The 18597-nt window shown below is 36.4% G+C and overlaps 3 protein-coding genes and 1 long non-coding RNA gene across 6 annotated transcripts; 2 read left to right on the forward strand and 2 right to left on the reverse strand.

Moving 5' to 3' along the window:
- Positions 1–3367: 3367 nt before the first annotated feature.
- LOC148788456 (uncharacterized) lies at positions 3368–5220 on the reverse strand. The gene is made up of 3 exons (XR_016065308.1): positions 5089–5220; positions 4511–4573; positions 3368–3632 (listed from the first exon to the last, which is right to left on the reverse strand). It is a non-coding gene; the product is annotated as an uncharacterized LOC148788456 (long non-coding RNA).
- Positions 5221–5578: 358 nt separating this feature from the next.
- On the reverse strand, positions 5579–6199 carry LOC148788457 (uncharacterized). The gene has a single exon (XM_088880092.1). The coding sequence runs from the start codon at positions 6197–6199 to the stop codon at positions 5579–5581; it is 621 nt and encodes a 206-aa protein (XP_088736218.1).
- A 748-nt stretch (positions 6200–6947) lies between these two features.
- Positions 6948–10886, forward strand: LOC105160230 (uncharacterized). Its single transcript, XM_011077515.2, has 7 exons — positions 6948–7152; positions 7767–7857; positions 8675–8790; positions 9560–9619; positions 9700–9765; positions 10199–10382; positions 10467–10886. Exons 1-6 carry the CDS (start codon positions 7096–7098, stop codon positions 10376–10378), a joined length of 570 nt encoding a protein of 189 aa, XP_011075817.1. The 5' UTR covers positions 6948–7095; the 3' UTR covers positions 10379–10382; positions 10467–10886.
- A 427-nt stretch (positions 10887–11313) lies between these two features.
- LOC105160229 (uncharacterized) lies at positions 11314–18294 on the forward strand. 3 transcript variants are annotated; one of them, XM_011077513.3, is made up of 18 exons: positions 11314–11783; positions 11926–11984; positions 12078–12209; positions 12483–12623; positions 12927–12983; positions 13606–13700; positions 13926–14058; positions 14195–14353; positions 14848–15038; positions 15148–15214; positions 15700–15833; positions 15928–15994; positions 16107–16169; positions 16243–16487; positions 16565–16694; positions 17110–17202; positions 17349–17549; positions 17704–18294. In XM_011077513.3, the coding sequence occupies exons 1-18, from the start codon at positions 11456–11458 to the stop codon at positions 17995–17997; spliced, it is 2589 nt and encodes an 862-aa protein (XP_011075815.1). In that variant the 5' UTR covers positions 11314–11455; the 3' UTR covers positions 17998–18294. The 3 variants fall into 3 exon arrangements, with proteins under 3 accessions (XP_011075815.1, XP_011075816.1, XP_088735546.1); XM_011077514.3 differs by having other exon boundaries at positions 11643–11783; positions 12074–12209; XM_088879420.1 differs by lacking the exons at positions 11314–11783; positions 11926–11984 and having other exon boundaries at positions 12074–12201.
- Positions 18295–18597: the final 303 nt, after the last annotated feature.

Below are 18597 nucleotides of genomic sequence, written 5' to 3' on the forward strand. Positions count from 1 at the left end.
AGTCTTTTGAGTTTAGTTAGATTTAAATTTCGTTAGTATTCAATTTGATTAATAATTTAAAGTTGAGATTACTAAACTCAATAAGAATTTTGAATTGGAATAATGGATGCACTGTGTCAGTAACTCGTCCAATAACTTTCCGGGATTCCCGCTTTTCTTTTTTTTATTGTTTTTTTATTTTTGAGTCCTGCGACTCCCCATTTTTTTTAACTTTTTTATATAAATTATTTTTATTTCGTATACTTATTCATAATGTTAAATTTACAAATTGTAATTAATAATATCTTTGAAAATCTATTTATTATTAAAAAAATTACACAGATGATATTTTTTTAAATATTATCACTTTTGTATCAAGTTCTGGACACTGTCAAAGTTATATTAATTAAAAAAAAATACAATTAATTATATAAATGTAATACTATATAATTTTTAATACAAATGTGAAAAAGTACAATTAATTATACAATTATCATGGATATCCCGCACTGACACATTTGATCGTCTTACAAAATCTCCTCTTTGTTAGGCTTGTTGTCACCCGTTTGCGGTTAATCCATCTTGTTTTGAATATGTGATGTTTGGTTTCAACTAGAGATATAAACAGTAGTGTTGTGAACCAACTCAAATTTTGGGACATCGTAATAACTTTCCGACCACAAAGGTTTAAAAGACTTAGAATATATTTTTTTGTAAGCCATTAGATCATAATAATCCTTAACAATTGATTCAACATTAATCATGTATGCAACACATACTTTTTGAGAGTGAGAGCAAGGAATGCCTAATTGAGTTCACTTGCCATGTTCATACTGGTGTTTTGTAATAATCAAGCGAACTATTAAAACTGTTGGTATCTCGTTACCGTATGCTTAACAGATTTTTCGTGCCAATGTATAAGAATTTTGTATGCAATGCTCAACATTACACCACTTTTCGCCAGCCTCTCACAAAAATAATAGACAGAATGGGTATTATTTTGACTATTGCTGTCACCGACAGGCGGCGAACCCCTTTCAAAATTCCATGGATGCATTCTGACATGTTGGTTGTCAAAATATCGCATCGCCATCCACCATCATGAGAATCTGTCCATTTTTTCTTATTACTCTGGTCTAAGAATGCAAAACGCTTCTAGTTTGTGGCTCTTTACCCCCTTCGTAATTCGATTGAACTTTCTGAATTGATATTCAAAGCCAACTCTCCAATAAAGATCCTTCAATTCTACATTTTTGTAATGACTGTTGAAATTAAAATACACGTGCCTCAAGTAATACTTGTGCACTCTGTGAGGTGGCATAAGATCGAGCTTTTGCGTACTGCTTTAATGATACTGGGGTGATGGTCAGAAATAAGGCACATCCCATGTCTCCTTTTTATAATATGTTTGCTCAACTGTTGAAAGAACTACTTCCAAGATGAATAGGATTCCTCTTCGACAATTGAAAACGCAAGGAGTACCTGTTGATTCCATCCATGGCAACTATAATTGATATTTTGTGCTTGTACTTTGTGTATAAATTGGTTCCATCTACACTAATAATTTTGTGATAGAATTGGAACCCTTCTATGCACAGTTTGAATGCCTAAAAGACGTATCCTATCACATGTGCACCAATTGACTGCTGGAAGACTTTGTGCTCACATTGAACAATATTTCCGTCATTAAATTTTTGGAGAGCTCCCATAAATTTGGATAGCTTTTGAACTAAACTATCTCATGTACCATAAATAATTTCACGGGCCATTTTCAAATTGTACAATGCCTTTTGGTATGGTATGTCGAACCTTATATGACTTTTACAATTTGAATGACATGCTTTATTTCATATGCGGGGTTGCATTTCACTTATCTTAACAGCATAGAAGCAACATAAGCTCTATCTAAATTACCATGTCAAGGAACATATAATTTATAATAGATGTATGGTCCTCCCCATATTTAGTTATTGTCCTACATCTAATTTTTTATTTTATAATTTCTCGAAGCTCCCATCTACACCACATCTAAAAAAAAATCCAATCTAACAACTAATGATGTACGCTTATATGATAACACATATACAAATATATATATATACCTGGGGTGCTCTGCTTACAGACTACTTTTCACTTGGTTGGCGAATTCTCAACTACTTTCCGCTTGGTTGGCGAATTCTCCAGCTCGCCTTCATTAGTATTATAAAATTTTACATACTTCAAAGTTGGGACATCAATGGAATCTGCAGGTATCTTTGAGAATGTTTGTTTAAAAAATGGTATAGAGCGGTAAAATATTTGCTGAGTTATTCTGTTTGGCAGTGTTGATTCAGAAAATGATGGCAAACCTTGTGCAAATATTTTAGCCATAACATTTATGTCAACATCATTTGTCCCATCCTCCAATGGAATTAGAAATTCCACTTCATCTGGTGTAGAATCTGAAAATTTTGCATACTGTTCAAAATAGGGTCTTCCGCATCATCCTCATAGGGTATAAAATTTTCAGTTACGTGAGTATGTGATTGGGTAGGCTCTGTGTAATGGATTTCAATGTTTTCAAAGCTTTGGGTAACAGTGTGCATATCGGGAGTATAATGTTCAGCTTCATAAATTATAAGTGCTTGCACACAAATTGAGATTAGAAGTACCTGTAGAAAAATCAGAGCTATAGAAGTACCTAGCAATAAATCAGTGTTAGAAGTACAAAAATTGGTGTTGTTGCAACAATTACAACACAAATCTGATGATATTCCTGATGGTGACAATGATGTAGTGCTACAGGCAAAACGTGCAAATGGTGTATTATGGAATTACTTGATCATGACCTGCATGTTCGTATTCTTGACGTACTACACCAGATAAGCTTTAATGGTGTTTATAGATGTGGACTGCTCGTATATGATTGTCATCTCATTATTGCACTGGTGGAGAGGCGGCGCCCCAAAACACACACTTTTTACCTTCGTGTAGGGGAGCCACAATTTGGGCACTCCCGATTAATAGTGAGCGTGTAACAGGACTTGATATCGAGAGATCTAGTTCTGAATGACCTTACTATTACCAAACATATTTAGGTTTTTGGTCGACTGATGATGTATTTACAGGTTCACGTTTGCATATCAATACAATTATGACAGTCGAAATTATGCATGACACGCCTCACCCCAATGTATTACAATACGAACGTTGCATTTCCAATGCTCTTATTAGGAGGGTTGATGTGCCCTGATTCATATGGAAACTTGATGCCGCTACTATATCTACAAAATTAGTGAAAATTGGCGCAGCCTGTAGCACCCCCTACTCGCTACATCTAATCATTTCTATTTCATCCTTTCTTTAATCAAAACTCATTCTATAAGTAATTCTATTTCAATCAGTAAAATAAATTCTAATTTATCAATATAATATTATATGTCACAAAAGATAATATATACCACCAAAAGTAATATTTACCCTCACTACATGTTCTCGTGTACATAACCTCAAGAAAAATCATACCACAACTTTAAACACAAATCCCGACAAAAGACCAGAATATTTACAACCCAACAATAAAAAATTTTGGCTTCAGAAGACACGGCTAACCCACCTAATAAAGACGACGGCACCGCTCAAAGTCAATATGGCTAGTCAATGTGACCTATCTCCTGAAAAGTACGTGGCAAGGAATGAGCTGCCTACTCAATAAATATAGCTGATCAGTTTATATATATACACAGGCAACAATTTCACGTACATGCAGTCACTTTGACTAAACAGTCATTATCAATAGCAACAACAAATATAAGCAGTAATACCTACTCACAATTATAAATCAATCTATGACACAATATTCAACATTATCGTTTATTAGTTAAGGGCCCCACTTACTCTAATTGGTATACATCAGTCAATGGTTTCGCCGGCCACCATCATATCATATACAGCACAGGATACCCGTTGTGTGATATCCCCACACTCTTTTACTCCAGCTGTGTAGCAATATAGCACAGGACATCACAACAAATATGGTACCCCCACACCACCCCAGTGTGTAGCTAACAAGCACAGGATATTCCCTGCTGCCCCGGAATACCCCGGTACCCTACGCGCCATGGTACCTAGCTTAATTCACATATTTTTCATATCTCAATATCAATCACATTTTCATAAACCATTGACTGTGTTTCCAACTAGGTAAGCATCATCTTTTATCTCCACTCACAATCGTCATTCTATTCTTTATGATAATCACTTTCTCAATAACAACTCCCAATTTGATTTCATCAACAATCAATTATATGATTATCACATAATCGTATCCCGCATATCTCTACATTACCATTACATATCACATAGTAATAATTTCACCAATATGATGGTAATCTAACAAATAATCCACAACTAATTATATAAACAATCAATATACGAGAGCCACGCATAATAATATTAAGCCAAATTCACGTTCGCATCCAAGAAACCAATATACATAATATATACCATAATACACATATAGATATATATAAATCCAATTAGCTATACTTACTGTAAATCCCAAAATACTTCGATTCACGAGGGACTGCTCAACCCTCTACCTTGTCGTCACGTCCTATAATAAATTATAATACGTATAATTAATATATTTAATTTACCAAATAATTCATAAGAATTCACTTAATCAAACCCCTTATGTATTTATAACTATCATTTTTAATAACATTCGTAAATTATATTACCATTGAAACCTCATTTTCCTCTTTAATAACATAATATTTCTAAAATATAACTTCCGAAGTATTTCTACGAATATTCTGTCAATTTACCGTTGCTATACAATTTAATTAAGCGATAATACATAGAATTACATATTTGGTTAATCATTCCGATGGAATTGTGTAAATTAGCTATAGTAATAATTAAATCTAACAAACCTAATATTTTAATTACCCAACTTATCATTTTTATAGCAATTGTGATATTTAATTTGACACTAATATAAATAGCCAAAATTATAAAATACTCCGATTAAATAGTTCACCGCTCAATATAATCAACATTTAATAAACGGACTAATTAAATAATATAATTATATAAATTAATAAAAATTAAAATATAAAATCTTACCTCAGTTTCTTCCGTAATTGTGTGTGCAAAGGTGTGTGTATAGATATGAGTGTGTGTGTGTTTAAAGTGTAAAGTGTGTGTGAGTGTTACTTTTAAAAATGAGGAAGTGTAAAAGAGAGGCCCCACCGCCTCACCCTCAAACCCTCTCTCTCTCCTCACTCATTACATATATATATATATGTATATTGTTTATATATAAAAATATTATTATTATTTTATTTATTTAATTAAACTTTTCTCAAGATATCCATTACATCATTTTAAATTTTTTAATTACTATAATTTGCCCCCAAATATTATAACGAACTCCAATTTAATCCGTTCAAGTTTTATTATATCCCAAATTCAATCTATAATTTTGTTTACTAATTACATCTAAATTTCTAATAATTACCAATTAGTCTCCCAATTACATAAAAAATTCTACGGACGTCACAATTCTCCCCTCCTAATAAAAATTTTGTCCCCGAAATTTAAGTAACTTACCCGCTCAATGGAATAAATAGGGATATTTCTCTTTCATATGCTCCTCAATCTCCCAAGTCGCCTCCCTCGGGGAATGATGACTCCATCTCACTTTTACCATCGGTATATCTTTATTTCTCAATTTCCTTACATTTCTATCCAAAAGCTCTTCAGGCTCTTCCACATATGTTAACTCCTCAGAAATCTCTATCTCCGGCTCATGAATAATGTGGCTAGGATCAGACCGATATCGTCGCAGCATCGAAACATGAAAAACATCATGTATTTGTGACAACTCTGCTGGTAATGCTAGTCGATACGCCAGTGGTCCGATTCTTTCAATAATTTCATACGGTGCCATATATCTCGGACTCAACTTCCATTGCTTGCCAAACCTCAGAATTCCTCTCCAAGGAGATATCTTCAGGAAAACCTTATCACCTACTTCATACTCCATCTCCATTCGGTGTTGATCAACATAACTTTTTTGTCGATCTTGTGCTGCTTTCAAATATTTCTTAACTACATGTACCTTTTCCACTGTTTCCTGCACCAATTTCGGACCTTCTAGTTGTCTTAGTCCTTCTATATCCCAACAAATCGGACTGCGACACCTTCTTCCATATAAAGCTTCATATGGAGCCATACCGATACTAGAATGAAAACTGTTATTATATGCAAACTCCATTAGAGGTAGATGATCATCCCAATTGCCCTTAAACTCCATTGTACAAGCTCTCATCATATCTTCAAGGGTTTGAATCGTCATTTTTGACTGCCCAGATTCTTGGGACATGAGCGTGCATCAGATTTTCTATAACAGATTGGGGTTTACAACACAGATTGTAAATTAGCAGATGGCAGAGACGACATGACACGATTGTGCCTAGACTATCCATTTCCAACGGAAGAAATACAGAATGTGGATATTGGGAATAGTACAACATAATACGTAATTTCGCTTCGTCAGCTACTAATAGGCATGTGGAAAGTGGATACCTACCTGGAGATGCATGGATGGTAGACATCGTGGTATATTATATAATATAAAATATTTTATTTATATTAAAATTTATATTTTCTAATAATTAGGCTCAACAGATACAATCCTTTCGTCTAAGTACTCAATCTAAACCAATAGATATTAAAAGTCTCAATAGACAAATACAATGCCACGTTAGACAAAAAAAATACTTTATTCATGTTTCACATACAAAGAAGAAGTTATAGTGGAATATGGATATAGAGGAAGAGAAAGAGGAAGCATTGGTATTGGTGTAATTGTATTGGCATTGAGGCTCAGCCTCCTCACTCCTGAAAATAGTAAGAACATAATGATGCAAATAATAAATATATTTAGTTTATAATTTTGAACTGAAACGGAAAGAAGAAGAGCAGCCCTTTTTCGCGGCCCAATAATCTCTCTCCCTCTCCATCCCTCCATCAAACATCTTCCATTTACATTCTCACTCTCTCTTTCCATTTTCTTCTTCTTCTCATTTCTATTCATCAATCATCTCTCATCCGATCAAAGGCCGCGGAATGGGACAGGCGTTGCGCAAACTCTTTGACACTCTCTTCGGCAACACGGAGATGCGGGTACCTTTTCCTTTTTCACCACAAAAAACTATTCCATGCATCTTTTTCTTCTCTATTCTCCTTGTTTGATTTTCGAATCTTCAAAATCTAAATTTTTAATGTTCCCTCCTCCAATTATACTATGGCCAACACAAAATTATATTGGATGATGTTAGCTCCATTTCTACATTTACGTGCATTGGCGGAAGTGCTTCACAATTTCATTTTCTGGATTCGTGGAGCTCTCGAGTTGATACAGAATTTTGTTGCTGCCTTGAGTTACTATTTTCTGCAAGCACTGTGATCTAATGTGGTCACATTTTTCATTTTCATTTTTGTTGGTCTTGACTGGTATAGATTATTGTGTATGTTACGTGATCTTTTGATCAATGCATAGCTCTGGTGCCAATTGCCTCCGAAATCTCATTGCTGCACTGAGGTTACATGTTTTTGCATGTGCATTCTCAATCATCATATACATCATTGTGCAGATTTTTCTCGTCACCATTTTGTGTTTCCTGTTAAATAAGATCACGTTAGGAGGTGTTACATTTTATGTTTATTTGTGCTGTGGATTCTTGAACTTCTCCTTGGTTCATGCTTGCTTGTTTCCTTTTCTAATTTCATTTTTTTAGGTTGTGATGCTTGGATTGGATGCCGCTGGCAAAACAACTATACTGTATAAACTTCACATTGGAGAGGTTTTATCAACAGTTCCTACCATTGGTTGGTCTTTCTTGAAATCTAATCTGAGATTGTATGTTTTAATATTGATTAGGCTGTTTTGTGTTAAAGATGTGTTGTTGTCAAGTGCCTACTCTCCTCATCTGCATATTATTGTTGTCTTTTTTGAAAATTTAAATACTTTTCTGAACTTGGAATTTGTAGGTAGAAACTGGAATCTGTTATTTAGCTAGTTTTCAGTTTCACAATGTGCTGGTTGAAACCAATCAACTTGCCTATAAGTTTCAGGGTTTTATTTTTCTTTAGGTCAGTGCTTTTCTTTCTGGTGAATGTATTACTCGTAATCTTAACATGATTATATCAGATTGGGATGGCTTGGAATAAATGGTCCCAATGGCATATGAAAAGATTCAACACCATTGAGAGAATTCTGCTCATGTATCACCTGTATTTGGTGCTCTTGGCATCTAAAGTTAATTATACCAGAATTTTGGGCACTCATGTCTCTAAGACACAAATAAAACGATATTTCAATTTTTGCTGGATTTCTTTTGTCCATAAACCTGCAGGGTGAATTAACTTGAGAATCTTTAGACCCTCAAACTGATTTTCTTAGAGCTTCAAGAATAATGCATGCAGATTTTTTGGATGGTGGAGAGAGAGAGAGAGAGAGAGAGAGAGAGAGAGAGAGACTACTCCTTGTACTTCTAGTCTCTGCATATGCAAATAGCTCAAACGATTATTCTTTGGCTTGTACTTTAGTCTATCTGCATTTATGTGCAAGTTGTGAATGGTTTTAGGTGCACGCGTATCTTTGAGGTTAAACATCAAAATGATGAAAGTTATTGCTGCTATGCAGGTTTCAACGTAGAGAAGGTTCAATATAAAAATGTGATTTTTACTGTATGGGATGTGGGTGGACAAGAGAAATTAAGACCCTTGTGGAGGCATTACTTTAATAATACTGATGGTCTGGTGAGTATCTATATTAGCTTTATATAATTTTTTTCACAAATTTTACATTCTAGTGTTGGCTTCAGTAGTTATACATTTGCCTAAGTCACCCATGATATGAAAATCAAATCAAGTAGTCCCCTAGGAAAGCAACATGGTGGTGGTATCTTGACCCGTCAAGAGTTATTCCCACAATAAACAACTTGAGGCGAGCTGCATATAGTACACAGCCAATTGGCACCAAAAATCACCAGTCACTTGGCCACCATTCCTTGCCTCTTTTAGCCATACCAACAAAATAAAACCATGTTCTCACCTTGAAGTCTGTCAAAACCTCCAAGCTGATGGGAGTGGATGTGCGTGTAGATTCCTTCATCATGATTTACCTATTAAATGGGTAACTGCTATAGGAAAACATGTTTACCGCCAAGAGGAGGATCCCTTCTGATGGAGCAAACTTAACATGTTTTGCAAGATTTTGTTCCTCACTATAGGGAGAAATTAATGACTTCCGAATAAGGAATGACCTGAACAATTACACTTCTCTCATACAAAGGATCTAACAACCCCTTTCTAATTTACTATTTCTGGAGTTCGCTGGGATCACATTATATGGAAATGAAGATACTGTATGTATAGTTCACAATCTAGCTAGTTAATGGCTGTTTGCTTTTGACATTGTTTCTACTCTGTCAACACTAAGTATTCTTGGAACATTTCCACATACATTTGACTTGGTATAGATTTTCCTTTTGGTTGATTCCTTGTTCTTGGCACTTCACTCATCCAGATCTATGTTGTGGACTCTCTGGATCGAGAGAGAATCGCGATGGCAAAGAAAGAGTTTCAGGTTTTTTCAAGAGGCATTGCTATTTCCGCAGCCCAGACTTTCCAATTTTGCCAGAGCTTTACATGCTTTATTTTTTGCAGGCCATCATCAGGGATCCATTCATGAAAAATGCTATCATATTGGTCTTTGCAAACAAACAAGACCTGGTATGTTGATGATCCTCTAAAGTCAAGACTTAAGGGTGGCAATGTGGTTTGCCAACCATGGTTTGAGTTCGACAGATTACATAATCAATTGGTGTTTGGGTGCTATATGACTAGATCACTACCTGGTCCCAAATGGGGCCATCATGAGTTGAAAGTGGTTCGTAGTAGAATAGGACCAAGATGTCACGAAGCACAATGTAAAACTTAAAATTTGCACATATTCTGGCCAACTTCTGACCAGTTAGCCATTTAATACATTATGATAGACAAACTTCAACTTCTGTTCCTCTCTTGGGAAATTAGGGAAGGAAATTATAAAAAGTTACTGGTGCATTACAAACAATTCAAAAAAGTCGAGATGCAGAAAGATTAGCAGAATATGCCCCTGAATTTTTGTTCTGCTTATATCTGACAGTTCTTCTCTTGTGTTCAGAGAGGAGCTATGACACCAATGGAAATCTGCGATGGCCTGGGCCTTAATGACCTTAAAGATAGAAAATGGCATATAGAGCGGACTTGTGCTATCAAAGGGGAAGGTCTGTATGAGGGGCTGGACTGGTTGTCAAACACTTTGAAGGAACAAAGGGCCATTGGATTTTCTTCAGTGGTTTAGCGAGGTCGAAACTTAAACTTGTGATTCACAACTCTCTGGAAACTAAGAAGCATGCAGCTATAACTTGTTTGTTAATGCTGTTTTGCAGGCTAATATGAGAATTGTTCAATCTGTAAATTGGAAGCCTGAATTTTGGAAGTTCTTAGGATTGCGTTTCTGGTTCTTCTCAGTATATTAGTTGCTTCCTAAGTCCTCAATTGGCAGTTTGATTAATATTTTCATAGGACGAACCAAGAAGCCAACCGCCCGGAGTCATACACTGGGAATTCATGTTAATACATACATGTTCCGTAATACTCTCAGAGGCAGAAGGTGGTTGAGTAGTTATCAGTTAATTGCATCTTAACTCTTGTCTTTGTGTAATTGTTTTGTTTGTTTGTTTACGTATATTAATCCTGTGCAATTTCTGGGGCTCATAGCATAATTGAGATTATAGAGAGCCCTGTGGTTGTAGTGCAAGGGAAATTGTTATTGAAGTTTTGAAGTAATTAGTTTTTGTTTGATTCGAGTGAGCAGCGTGAGGGATGGGGGATTAGAGTATTTGTTTGAAAAGGAAACTCTCTTCTAACATAATAATTATATATGTTGTAGGAATACCATTTTTTCTTTTCTTGGGGAGGGGTTGACGATATTTATATTATATATAATTGAAGATGGATGAACAATTATTTTGGTATATTAATATTAATATTTGTATTTTTTTGTAATTGAAGTTGAGTAATGAGTATTAATTATAAAAAGAAAGTGTTGAATGTGAAATTGAAGATTAGATTGGATTCCAATATCTCTCTCACATATTTACACAAACAAACTACTTTAACTAAGAATCAATCTCCTGTCTTTCCCCACCACTCTTTTTTTTTTTTTTTTTTATTTGATGAGTGAAAATGACACACCCACTCCACAACACAAATATCATTTTTAGTAGTACATATTAGTGTTTGTGTGAATGTGTGAGCGAGAGAGAGAGAGAGCGCAAAGGCAAAGGCAAAGGCAAAGGCATAGGCATATTTACTTCCTTACGTTTCTTCAAAAAATGATGTGATTTTCTTCTTCCTCTCTTTCAACAAAAAAGGCATGTCTTCATGCCCCTCCTCCACCATGTTATTTACCCCCAAAACTTCTTTACTTCTCCGTCAAAATACTCTTTTCTTCCCAAATTCTACCAAATTTAGGTGCGTGTTGCATCAGATTGTTCCCAAATTCGTCGTTTCCTCCTCTCTTAGCTCTCTTCTTACCTCCGGCAATGTCATCGCCGCTGCTGCTGCCGCCGGTTCTGGCTCAGTTCATGGAGCCGTCTCCTCTGCTATTACTCAAGTCGCTGTCACTGCTGTTGCAATTGCTTCCGGGGCTTGCCTTTCCACAAAGGTCGACTTTTTGTGGCCTAAACTGGAAGAGCAACCCGGTAAAACCTTTATTTTCTTTCCTCTTCAATATAATTTTTGAGAAATAATTTCTTCTCATCAACGCTCAATCACTTCATACTTTACTCTCTCCTTTGATGCTTCATTATTATATTCAAGTGTGCGAGCATTACTTTCGTGCAGGATCTCTGGTCCTGGATGGTGTAGATGTCACTGGGTACACCATATTCAATGATGAAAAGGTTTACAATCTCTGTGTGTACCTGTTAAGTCTTAACGTGCTGTCAATATTATATCCTTTTAATTTCACTAAGATTCTGAATCTGTAAAGGCAGGTCCAAAAGGCAATTGCATTTGCACGGAAAGCTCATCATGGTCAGACGAGGATGACTGGAGACCCCTACTTATCCCACTGTATTCACACTGGGAAAATTTTAGCGGTGTTAGTTCCATCAAATGGTAAAAGAGTATGTAAATCCTCTTTCTCTAATTACACAGTTTGTATTGTGCTGTGACTTTACATATATTATGATGAAATTTATACCTTCCCCATTTAAAACCATGCAGACAAGTGAGTGCAATATTATGTGTATATATACATGTGTTTGTGTGTCATGTCCTTTTCTATGTGAAAGACTTGGAAGAGAAATTTACTTCATCAATTTCAGCATGGACTTTAGATGCATCCGTAATTTTTCTTTGGTTCCAAACAGTTCATATTATTAAATACTTTTATGCAGGCTATTGATACAGTAGTCGCTGGAATCCTCCACGACGTAGTTGATGACACTTGTGAGAGTTTGCACAGCATAGAGAGAGAATTTGGAGCTGATGTTGCAAAACTGGTGGGTGGAGTTTCCAGACTAAGTTATATCAATCAGGTATAACATGTTATAGACGAAATTAAAAATACAAACTGCAAACCTCCTTGTTGTCATGTCTGACATAGCAAGTTTCTTAAGATAAACAAAATTCAGCCTTCAACAAGCTACATAGAGTCTTCTCTTGTACAGCCGTATCCTGATGTTTGCTTGATATTGTGAATTAATCATACATTTGGATTCTTTTACTTTATTTCCTCCTTGGTACGATTCTTATAAGTTCTTCTTTTTTGTTTTTTGGTGATCTTTTTGCTTTTCTTCATGTGTTATATTGACAAAATGCTGATAAGATTTCTTCCTTAGTTACTACGCAGACACAGAAGAATGAATTTGAGTCAAGCTACACTTAGCCATGAAGAGGTATGTGTGCACATTGCTATCCTGTTAACTATTAGCTAAAGGAAGATCCTTCTAGATGGCCGACGCTATGATAATCTCATGGAACCACACGTTGCTCATATTGGTAACTAGAATGGTTGTGATCAGAAAAGAATAATATAATTAACCTTATTCCAAGCTAGATCGCTAGTTTTACAGGTGCCAACTATAAGGGTACACCGGAAGCATATTCCTTTCTTTTGTTTTCCTATAACCATGAATTTGACTTGCAAAATGAGAAACGATGAGAGTATTGTTTCATGTATAGAAGTTCTAGATTGTCGTGTACCTAACAGTATGGGATTTTGATCAATGCATTCCCTAGTTATCCTTTCTGGAGTTTTCAGGAGTGAATAGGTTTCTGATGTCAATTTTTTTTAACTTATGGTAGGCACAAGGATAACTGTTTCTCCATCTAGTTTTCAGTGAGAAATAGTTCCAGTAAGATTGTCGCTGATTTGCACAGTTAAACAAACAAGTGCAATTTTTTTTTACAAGCTGAACAAGTTATTTAAACAAGACAATTCAAATGGAAAAAGCGGAAGCTCAGCCGGTTGCTAGATGTTGGAAATTCTAATATGTCTCACATGTTGTCTTTTTTTAGGCAAATAATTTGCGAGTGATGTTACTGGGCATGATTGATGATCCACGGGTAGTTCTCATAAAGCTTGCAGATCGTCTCCATAACATGAGAACAATGTACTTACTCTAAACTTACCTTTTTCTATTATTTTTGCAAATACGCCACCAGAGATTGTGTATCCATATATCATAACCAAAATTTTAAGCTATCACGAAATCTAGTTCTTAATTTTTACGTTCTCCATGTTAGCATGGAAGTGCACTTTTAGCCTCCAGTTGTCTTGCAAAAGCATGGGATTGGTTGTTCATATCTCACAATGTTTACTTATTGGTCTTTTGTAGATATGCTCTTCCTTCCACCAAAGCTCAAGCTGTGGCACAGGAGACACTAGTTATTTGGTGCTCTCTTGCTTCTAGATTGGGTTTGTGGGCTCTAAAAGCTGAACTTGAAGACCTGTGCTTTGCTGTCCTTCAGGTTCCCCCTACTCCTTTTTTCTTTCTCTCTTTTTTTTTTTCTAGAAGACGTGATACTTAATGGAAGAGAAAACCATAGGATAGAAGTCTATAAACATTATCCAGTACTGATGACTGTACGTACACTTCATGTGTAGCCTAAGATATTTCGCCAAATGAGAGCAGAGCTGGCTTCCATGTGGAGCCCCATCAATAAGACAGCCATAAGAAAAAGTTCTGTGAAGTCCAGCAATGTTGTTCAATTTCACGAATGTGAAGAACCTACAGAGTGCGATGAGGAAAACACAAGCATGAAGGTACCAATCTTGAATTCTAGCCTGGTGCCTTTGGAGAGTTCTTTTCATATTTTTGAAATTGTTTTGTGGTCAACGAACTGACTGAATACTGTAATATAAGATCTTTTAAATCTTTCCATGAGGATTCTAACCTCTTTGTTGATCCCAGCTACATGATTACTGTACCTTATATCTATTTCTTAACAAGTAGGAATTGTACTTAAACATCTAATGCCGATCTTCTTTTAACTCTACCATAGTATGAGTGTATGTATGTCAATGTGAGCCCATACTTAGGTGCTTATTCTCTGACTGCAGTGCAGAAAGTACTTCATGATATCCTTTCTGTCAATTCATTTCAAGTTTTACATCAATTCTTTTGTGCATCTGTTGGCACAAATTTGGTCAAGCTTTTATGGTGATTTGGACTTGAGTGATAATCTATCTATTTTCAGGAGTGCCATTTATTCATTTCCACAGTGGATCTATTTACTCTGATTTTTCTAATTCTGCAGATTCTTCTTCAAGCTGTCCTTCCATTTGATTTGTTACTGGATAGGAAAAAGCGAGTAATCTTTTATAAGAATCTCACAACATATTTGGATACGCCTAAAAAACCGAAGGTTGTGAGGGATGCTGGCATTGCTCTGGCATCTCTGGTTGTTTGTGAAGAAGCACTGGAACGGGAGCTATTTATTTCAACATCGTAGGTTCTGTTTACCCACCACAATGACTGAAACTGTCTGTTAAATCCAGTATCAAATAAAGCATGTCAGATGCACGCAAGTAACCTGTTATGCAACCTGTATTTGCAGTTATGTTCCAGGAATGGAAGTGACTTTATCCGGACGCCTGAAGAGCTTGTATAGCATATATACTAAGGTATGGGTAGATTTGAAGGTCTTAAACATGCAATGACTTAAATTACTGCCTTAAGAATGAATTTTCTTTTCGGTCCAATCCATCATCTGGTGATTGTAACTCCCTCAGTTCTGTGACTATTATTGCTCAAAGGAAAAGTTACTCTTTATATTAGGTAATTATATTTTGAGTGCAATGTGAGAATATATATATACAGGAAATGAACCAAGGTGTGACAGCATAAGTGTTTTGGTCAAAATCTCATTCTGAATATATTTGTTATTTGGTTTATCTCTCCTTTCAAGCGAGCCCTTGGTTTATTTTACAACACTTGTTTCTCTTCCACAGTTAATGGTGATTTTAACTAGAGCTTTCTGTGACAAACATTTATATGCAGCAATTCTGTTGCTGCTCGAGTACCACGACTCTTGTCATAATCTGTCTTATCATTTTGGTTTTGATGGCTAGTTATAACCAACACTGAGTTTGATTTCACTACTCCACAGATGAAGAGAAAAGATGTTGGCATTGACAAAGTATATGATGCTCGTGCATTGAGGGTCGTTGTTGGAGATAAGAATGGGACTTTGCATGGGCAGGCAGTTCAATGTTGTTACAATCTCCTTAACATTATACATAGGTATATTGAATAGATTGCATATCTTCTGTTCTTGTCTTGCATATGACTTATCAAAAGCAATAGCAATTGGCTAAGATCGCTTTTCTATATCCAGATTTTGGACTCCTATTGATGGTGAATTCGACGACTACATCGTCAATCCAAAACCAAGTGGCTACCAGGTCAAAATTTCCATTTTCAGTATTTTGGATAGCCTTGCAAAACCTTCTTTTCAGGACAACATATTTTATCTTGTTTCTGACTTCTCTTGCTGATGCCTCTCCCTAATCTCAGTCACTTCACACTGCAGTACAAGGTCCCGACAGTTCCCCTTTGGAAGTTCAAATAAGAACACAGGTATAAGATTTCTCCAAATTTTGTGCAGGAACTAGCGTCATGTCTCAGTCTTTACAGGATTCTGTTTTCTCAGAGGATGCATGAATATGCTGAACATGGGCTTGCTGCACACTGGCTTTATAAGGAATCTGAGAATCTTTTGCCCTCCAAAAGCAGTGTAACTGCTTCTGAAGTAAAGAATTCCGCAGATTTCTCCAAGGACATGGAAGATCAAGATCCTACCGAGGATGATGCGTTCATCAAATACAGCTCACTTAAAGTAGGTCACCCAGTTCTCAGAGTGGAAGCTGGCCACTTGCTTGCTGCAGTTATAGTCAGGTATCTAGTCACTGATCCTCTGATGTGTCCCATAAGTTCTAACTTGCTGAGTTGTGCATGAAACTTTGATCTTCCAGAGTAGATAATGGTGGAAGTGAATTGCTTGTTGCTGTAAGTTTTGGACTAGCAGCTTCGGAAGCAGTAGCTGAAAGAAGATCTTCTTACCAAATAAAAAGATGGGAAGCTTATGCAAACTTATATAAAAAGGTGTGTTTCAGGGTTACTCAGTTGCTCTCTGATTTAGTAGAGGGTGTCTGTTAACAGGGGGAGAACTTGATTAGAAAGAAGCTTGAATATTTTTTCAAAGATTTTCAGTAGTTTTTATCAGATGCCATTTCTGTGCAACGTCCTGAAAAGTATATTCTTTCAAAGATGTTCAATAGTTTGTATTAGATGCCATTTCTGTTCAATGTCCTGAAAAGTACGTTCTTCCCTGAAACTGGAACTGCACATACATCATCAAAGTGGAAGAATGAAAACTAAATTTCCCAATTAGTGCTTCCCACTTGAATATTGTGTTTGGCTGTGAAAATGTCAGCTAGCTACATTGTTTGTCAAACCAAATTAGAACAGTAACCTTTCATGGTTTTGTTTATATAATTGGACCACATTCTGATCCCAGGTGTCTGACGAGTGGTGGTGCGAACCTGGGCATGGAGATTGGTGTACCTGCTTGGAAAAATACACCCTCTGCAGAGATGGTATATATCACAAGGTATCTTAAGCATTCACTCTTCTCATATCCCCCTTTTCTTTACACTGAAGCATGTGTATTCTATCTTTTATTCTTTCCCTGGCAATATCATGTTATATCACGACCACTTCAAGCATAAACCTTGGAACCATTATACTGCTGTGCAGCAAGACCAGTTCCAGCGACTATTGCCTACTTTCATCCAAGTCATTGAGCTGACAGAGCGAGAAGAAACTGAATACCGGGCTGTGGTCTCTGCTGTTTTCGAGGGAAAACCTATTGCTTCTGATGTTTCTAGCTCAAGCTGTGAGGAGAAGCCTAGACTTGCTTTTAATTCAGCTTTGGTGGACAATGGCATCAATAACAAGGTATCTAAATGGCCATGACATTTTAGCATAGGTCAGAATGAATAATTTTTCTGAGAGTTCCTATTGGCATTGGCTTTGATGCAGGGATTATAGCATCCCTTTGCTTCACATTTTTACTTGTCTCCTGTTTCATGCATCGTTGCTTGAATAACAGGTACTACTATTGAGGACAATGCTTCAATGGGAGGAGCAACTGAGATCTGAAGCAGGCTTTCGACAATTGGAGGTCAAGACAAGGAACTATAGGCGCACAGACTCAATTTCTCTCGGAGAAGTTGTGATTGTATGTTGGCCGAATGGTGAGATAATGAGATTGAGGACCGGCAGCACAGCCGCTGATGCTGCTAGGAGGATAGGATTCGATGGGAAACTTGTTTCAGTAAATGGACAGTTGGTATTACCCAACACACAGTTAAAAGACGGTGATGTAGTTGAAGTCAGAATGTAAGTTGTCTTACGGTGGATGCTTGGTTAGGGGTAATTTGGTAAAGTATAGATAGATTGTGAAAACGGGGAGAGTAAAGAGCACGTCGCATGGCCTCCCTTTTGTCTTGTAACATTACATTCTATTCATAGCTGCCTGTGCGGCATTGCCATTGTAAAATGTAAGTAGTACCTCACGGCTCACTGTCCCTTTTACCTTGTAATGGTACACTCTAATTCATAGATGCCTGTGTGGCTCTGCCATTGTAAAATGTAAGTAGTACCTGTCCCTTTTGCCTTTGTAATGTTACTTTAATTCATAGCTGCCTGGTGCTCTGCCTTTGGAAAATGTAAGTTGTCGCTCATTGTTGGCAGAGTCAGAAATTTCTTTTTGCGTGTTCTCGTTAGTTTCTGCTTCTCGTTAGTTTAGCTATTAGCTAATCAACCAAAAAAATCAGAAGTAAACAATAGAGCTTGTTCCCCCTCGTAAACTATGCAATTTATCCCTCCAGCTCTTCCAGCATAAGTGCGAAGGGGCTAAAGTTTATGTAGAAGAAGAAATGTCAACATCAGATGGACTCATTACATGAATAAGGCTTGAATACTTGATGAGCAAACGGCAATG

The sequence above is a fragment of the Sesamum indicum genome, linkage group LG4, assembly GCF_026168435.1.
Source record: "Sesamum indicum cultivar Baizhima isolate 11 linkage group LG4, ASM2616843v1, whole genome shotgun sequence".
NCBI lineage: Eukaryota > Viridiplantae > Streptophyta > Magnoliopsida > Lamiales > Pedaliaceae > Sesamum > Sesamum indicum.

Coding starts and splice junctions, on each gene's coding strand:
- LOC148788457 (XM_088880092.1), bottom strand. CDS start 6,199: ATGGCTCCATATGAAGCTTTATATGGAAGAAGGTGTCGCAGTCCGATT.
- LOC105160230 (XM_011077515.2), top strand. CDS start 7,096: ATGGGACAGGCGTTGCGCAAACTCTTTGACACTCTCTTCGGCAACACG. Junction 7,153..7,766: donor TCGGCAACACGGAGATGCGG/GTACCTTTTCCT, acceptor TCATTTTTTTAG/GTTGTGATGCTTGGATTGGA. Junction 7,858..8,674: donor ATCAACAGTTCCTACCATTG/GTTGGTCTTTCT, acceptor GCTGCTATGCAG/GTTTCAACGTAGAGAAGGTT.
- LOC105160229 (XM_011077513.3), top strand. CDS start 11,456: ATGTCTTCATGCCCCTCCTCCACCATGTTATTTACCCCCAAAACTTCT. Junction 11,985..12,077: donor CCATATTCAATGATGAAAAG/GTTTACAATCTC, acceptor CTGTAAAGGCAG/GTCCAAAAGGCAATTGCATT. Junction 15,215..15,699: donor TGTATAGCATATATACTAAG/GTATGGGTAGAT, acceptor ACTACTCCACAG/ATGAAGAGAAAAGATGTTGG.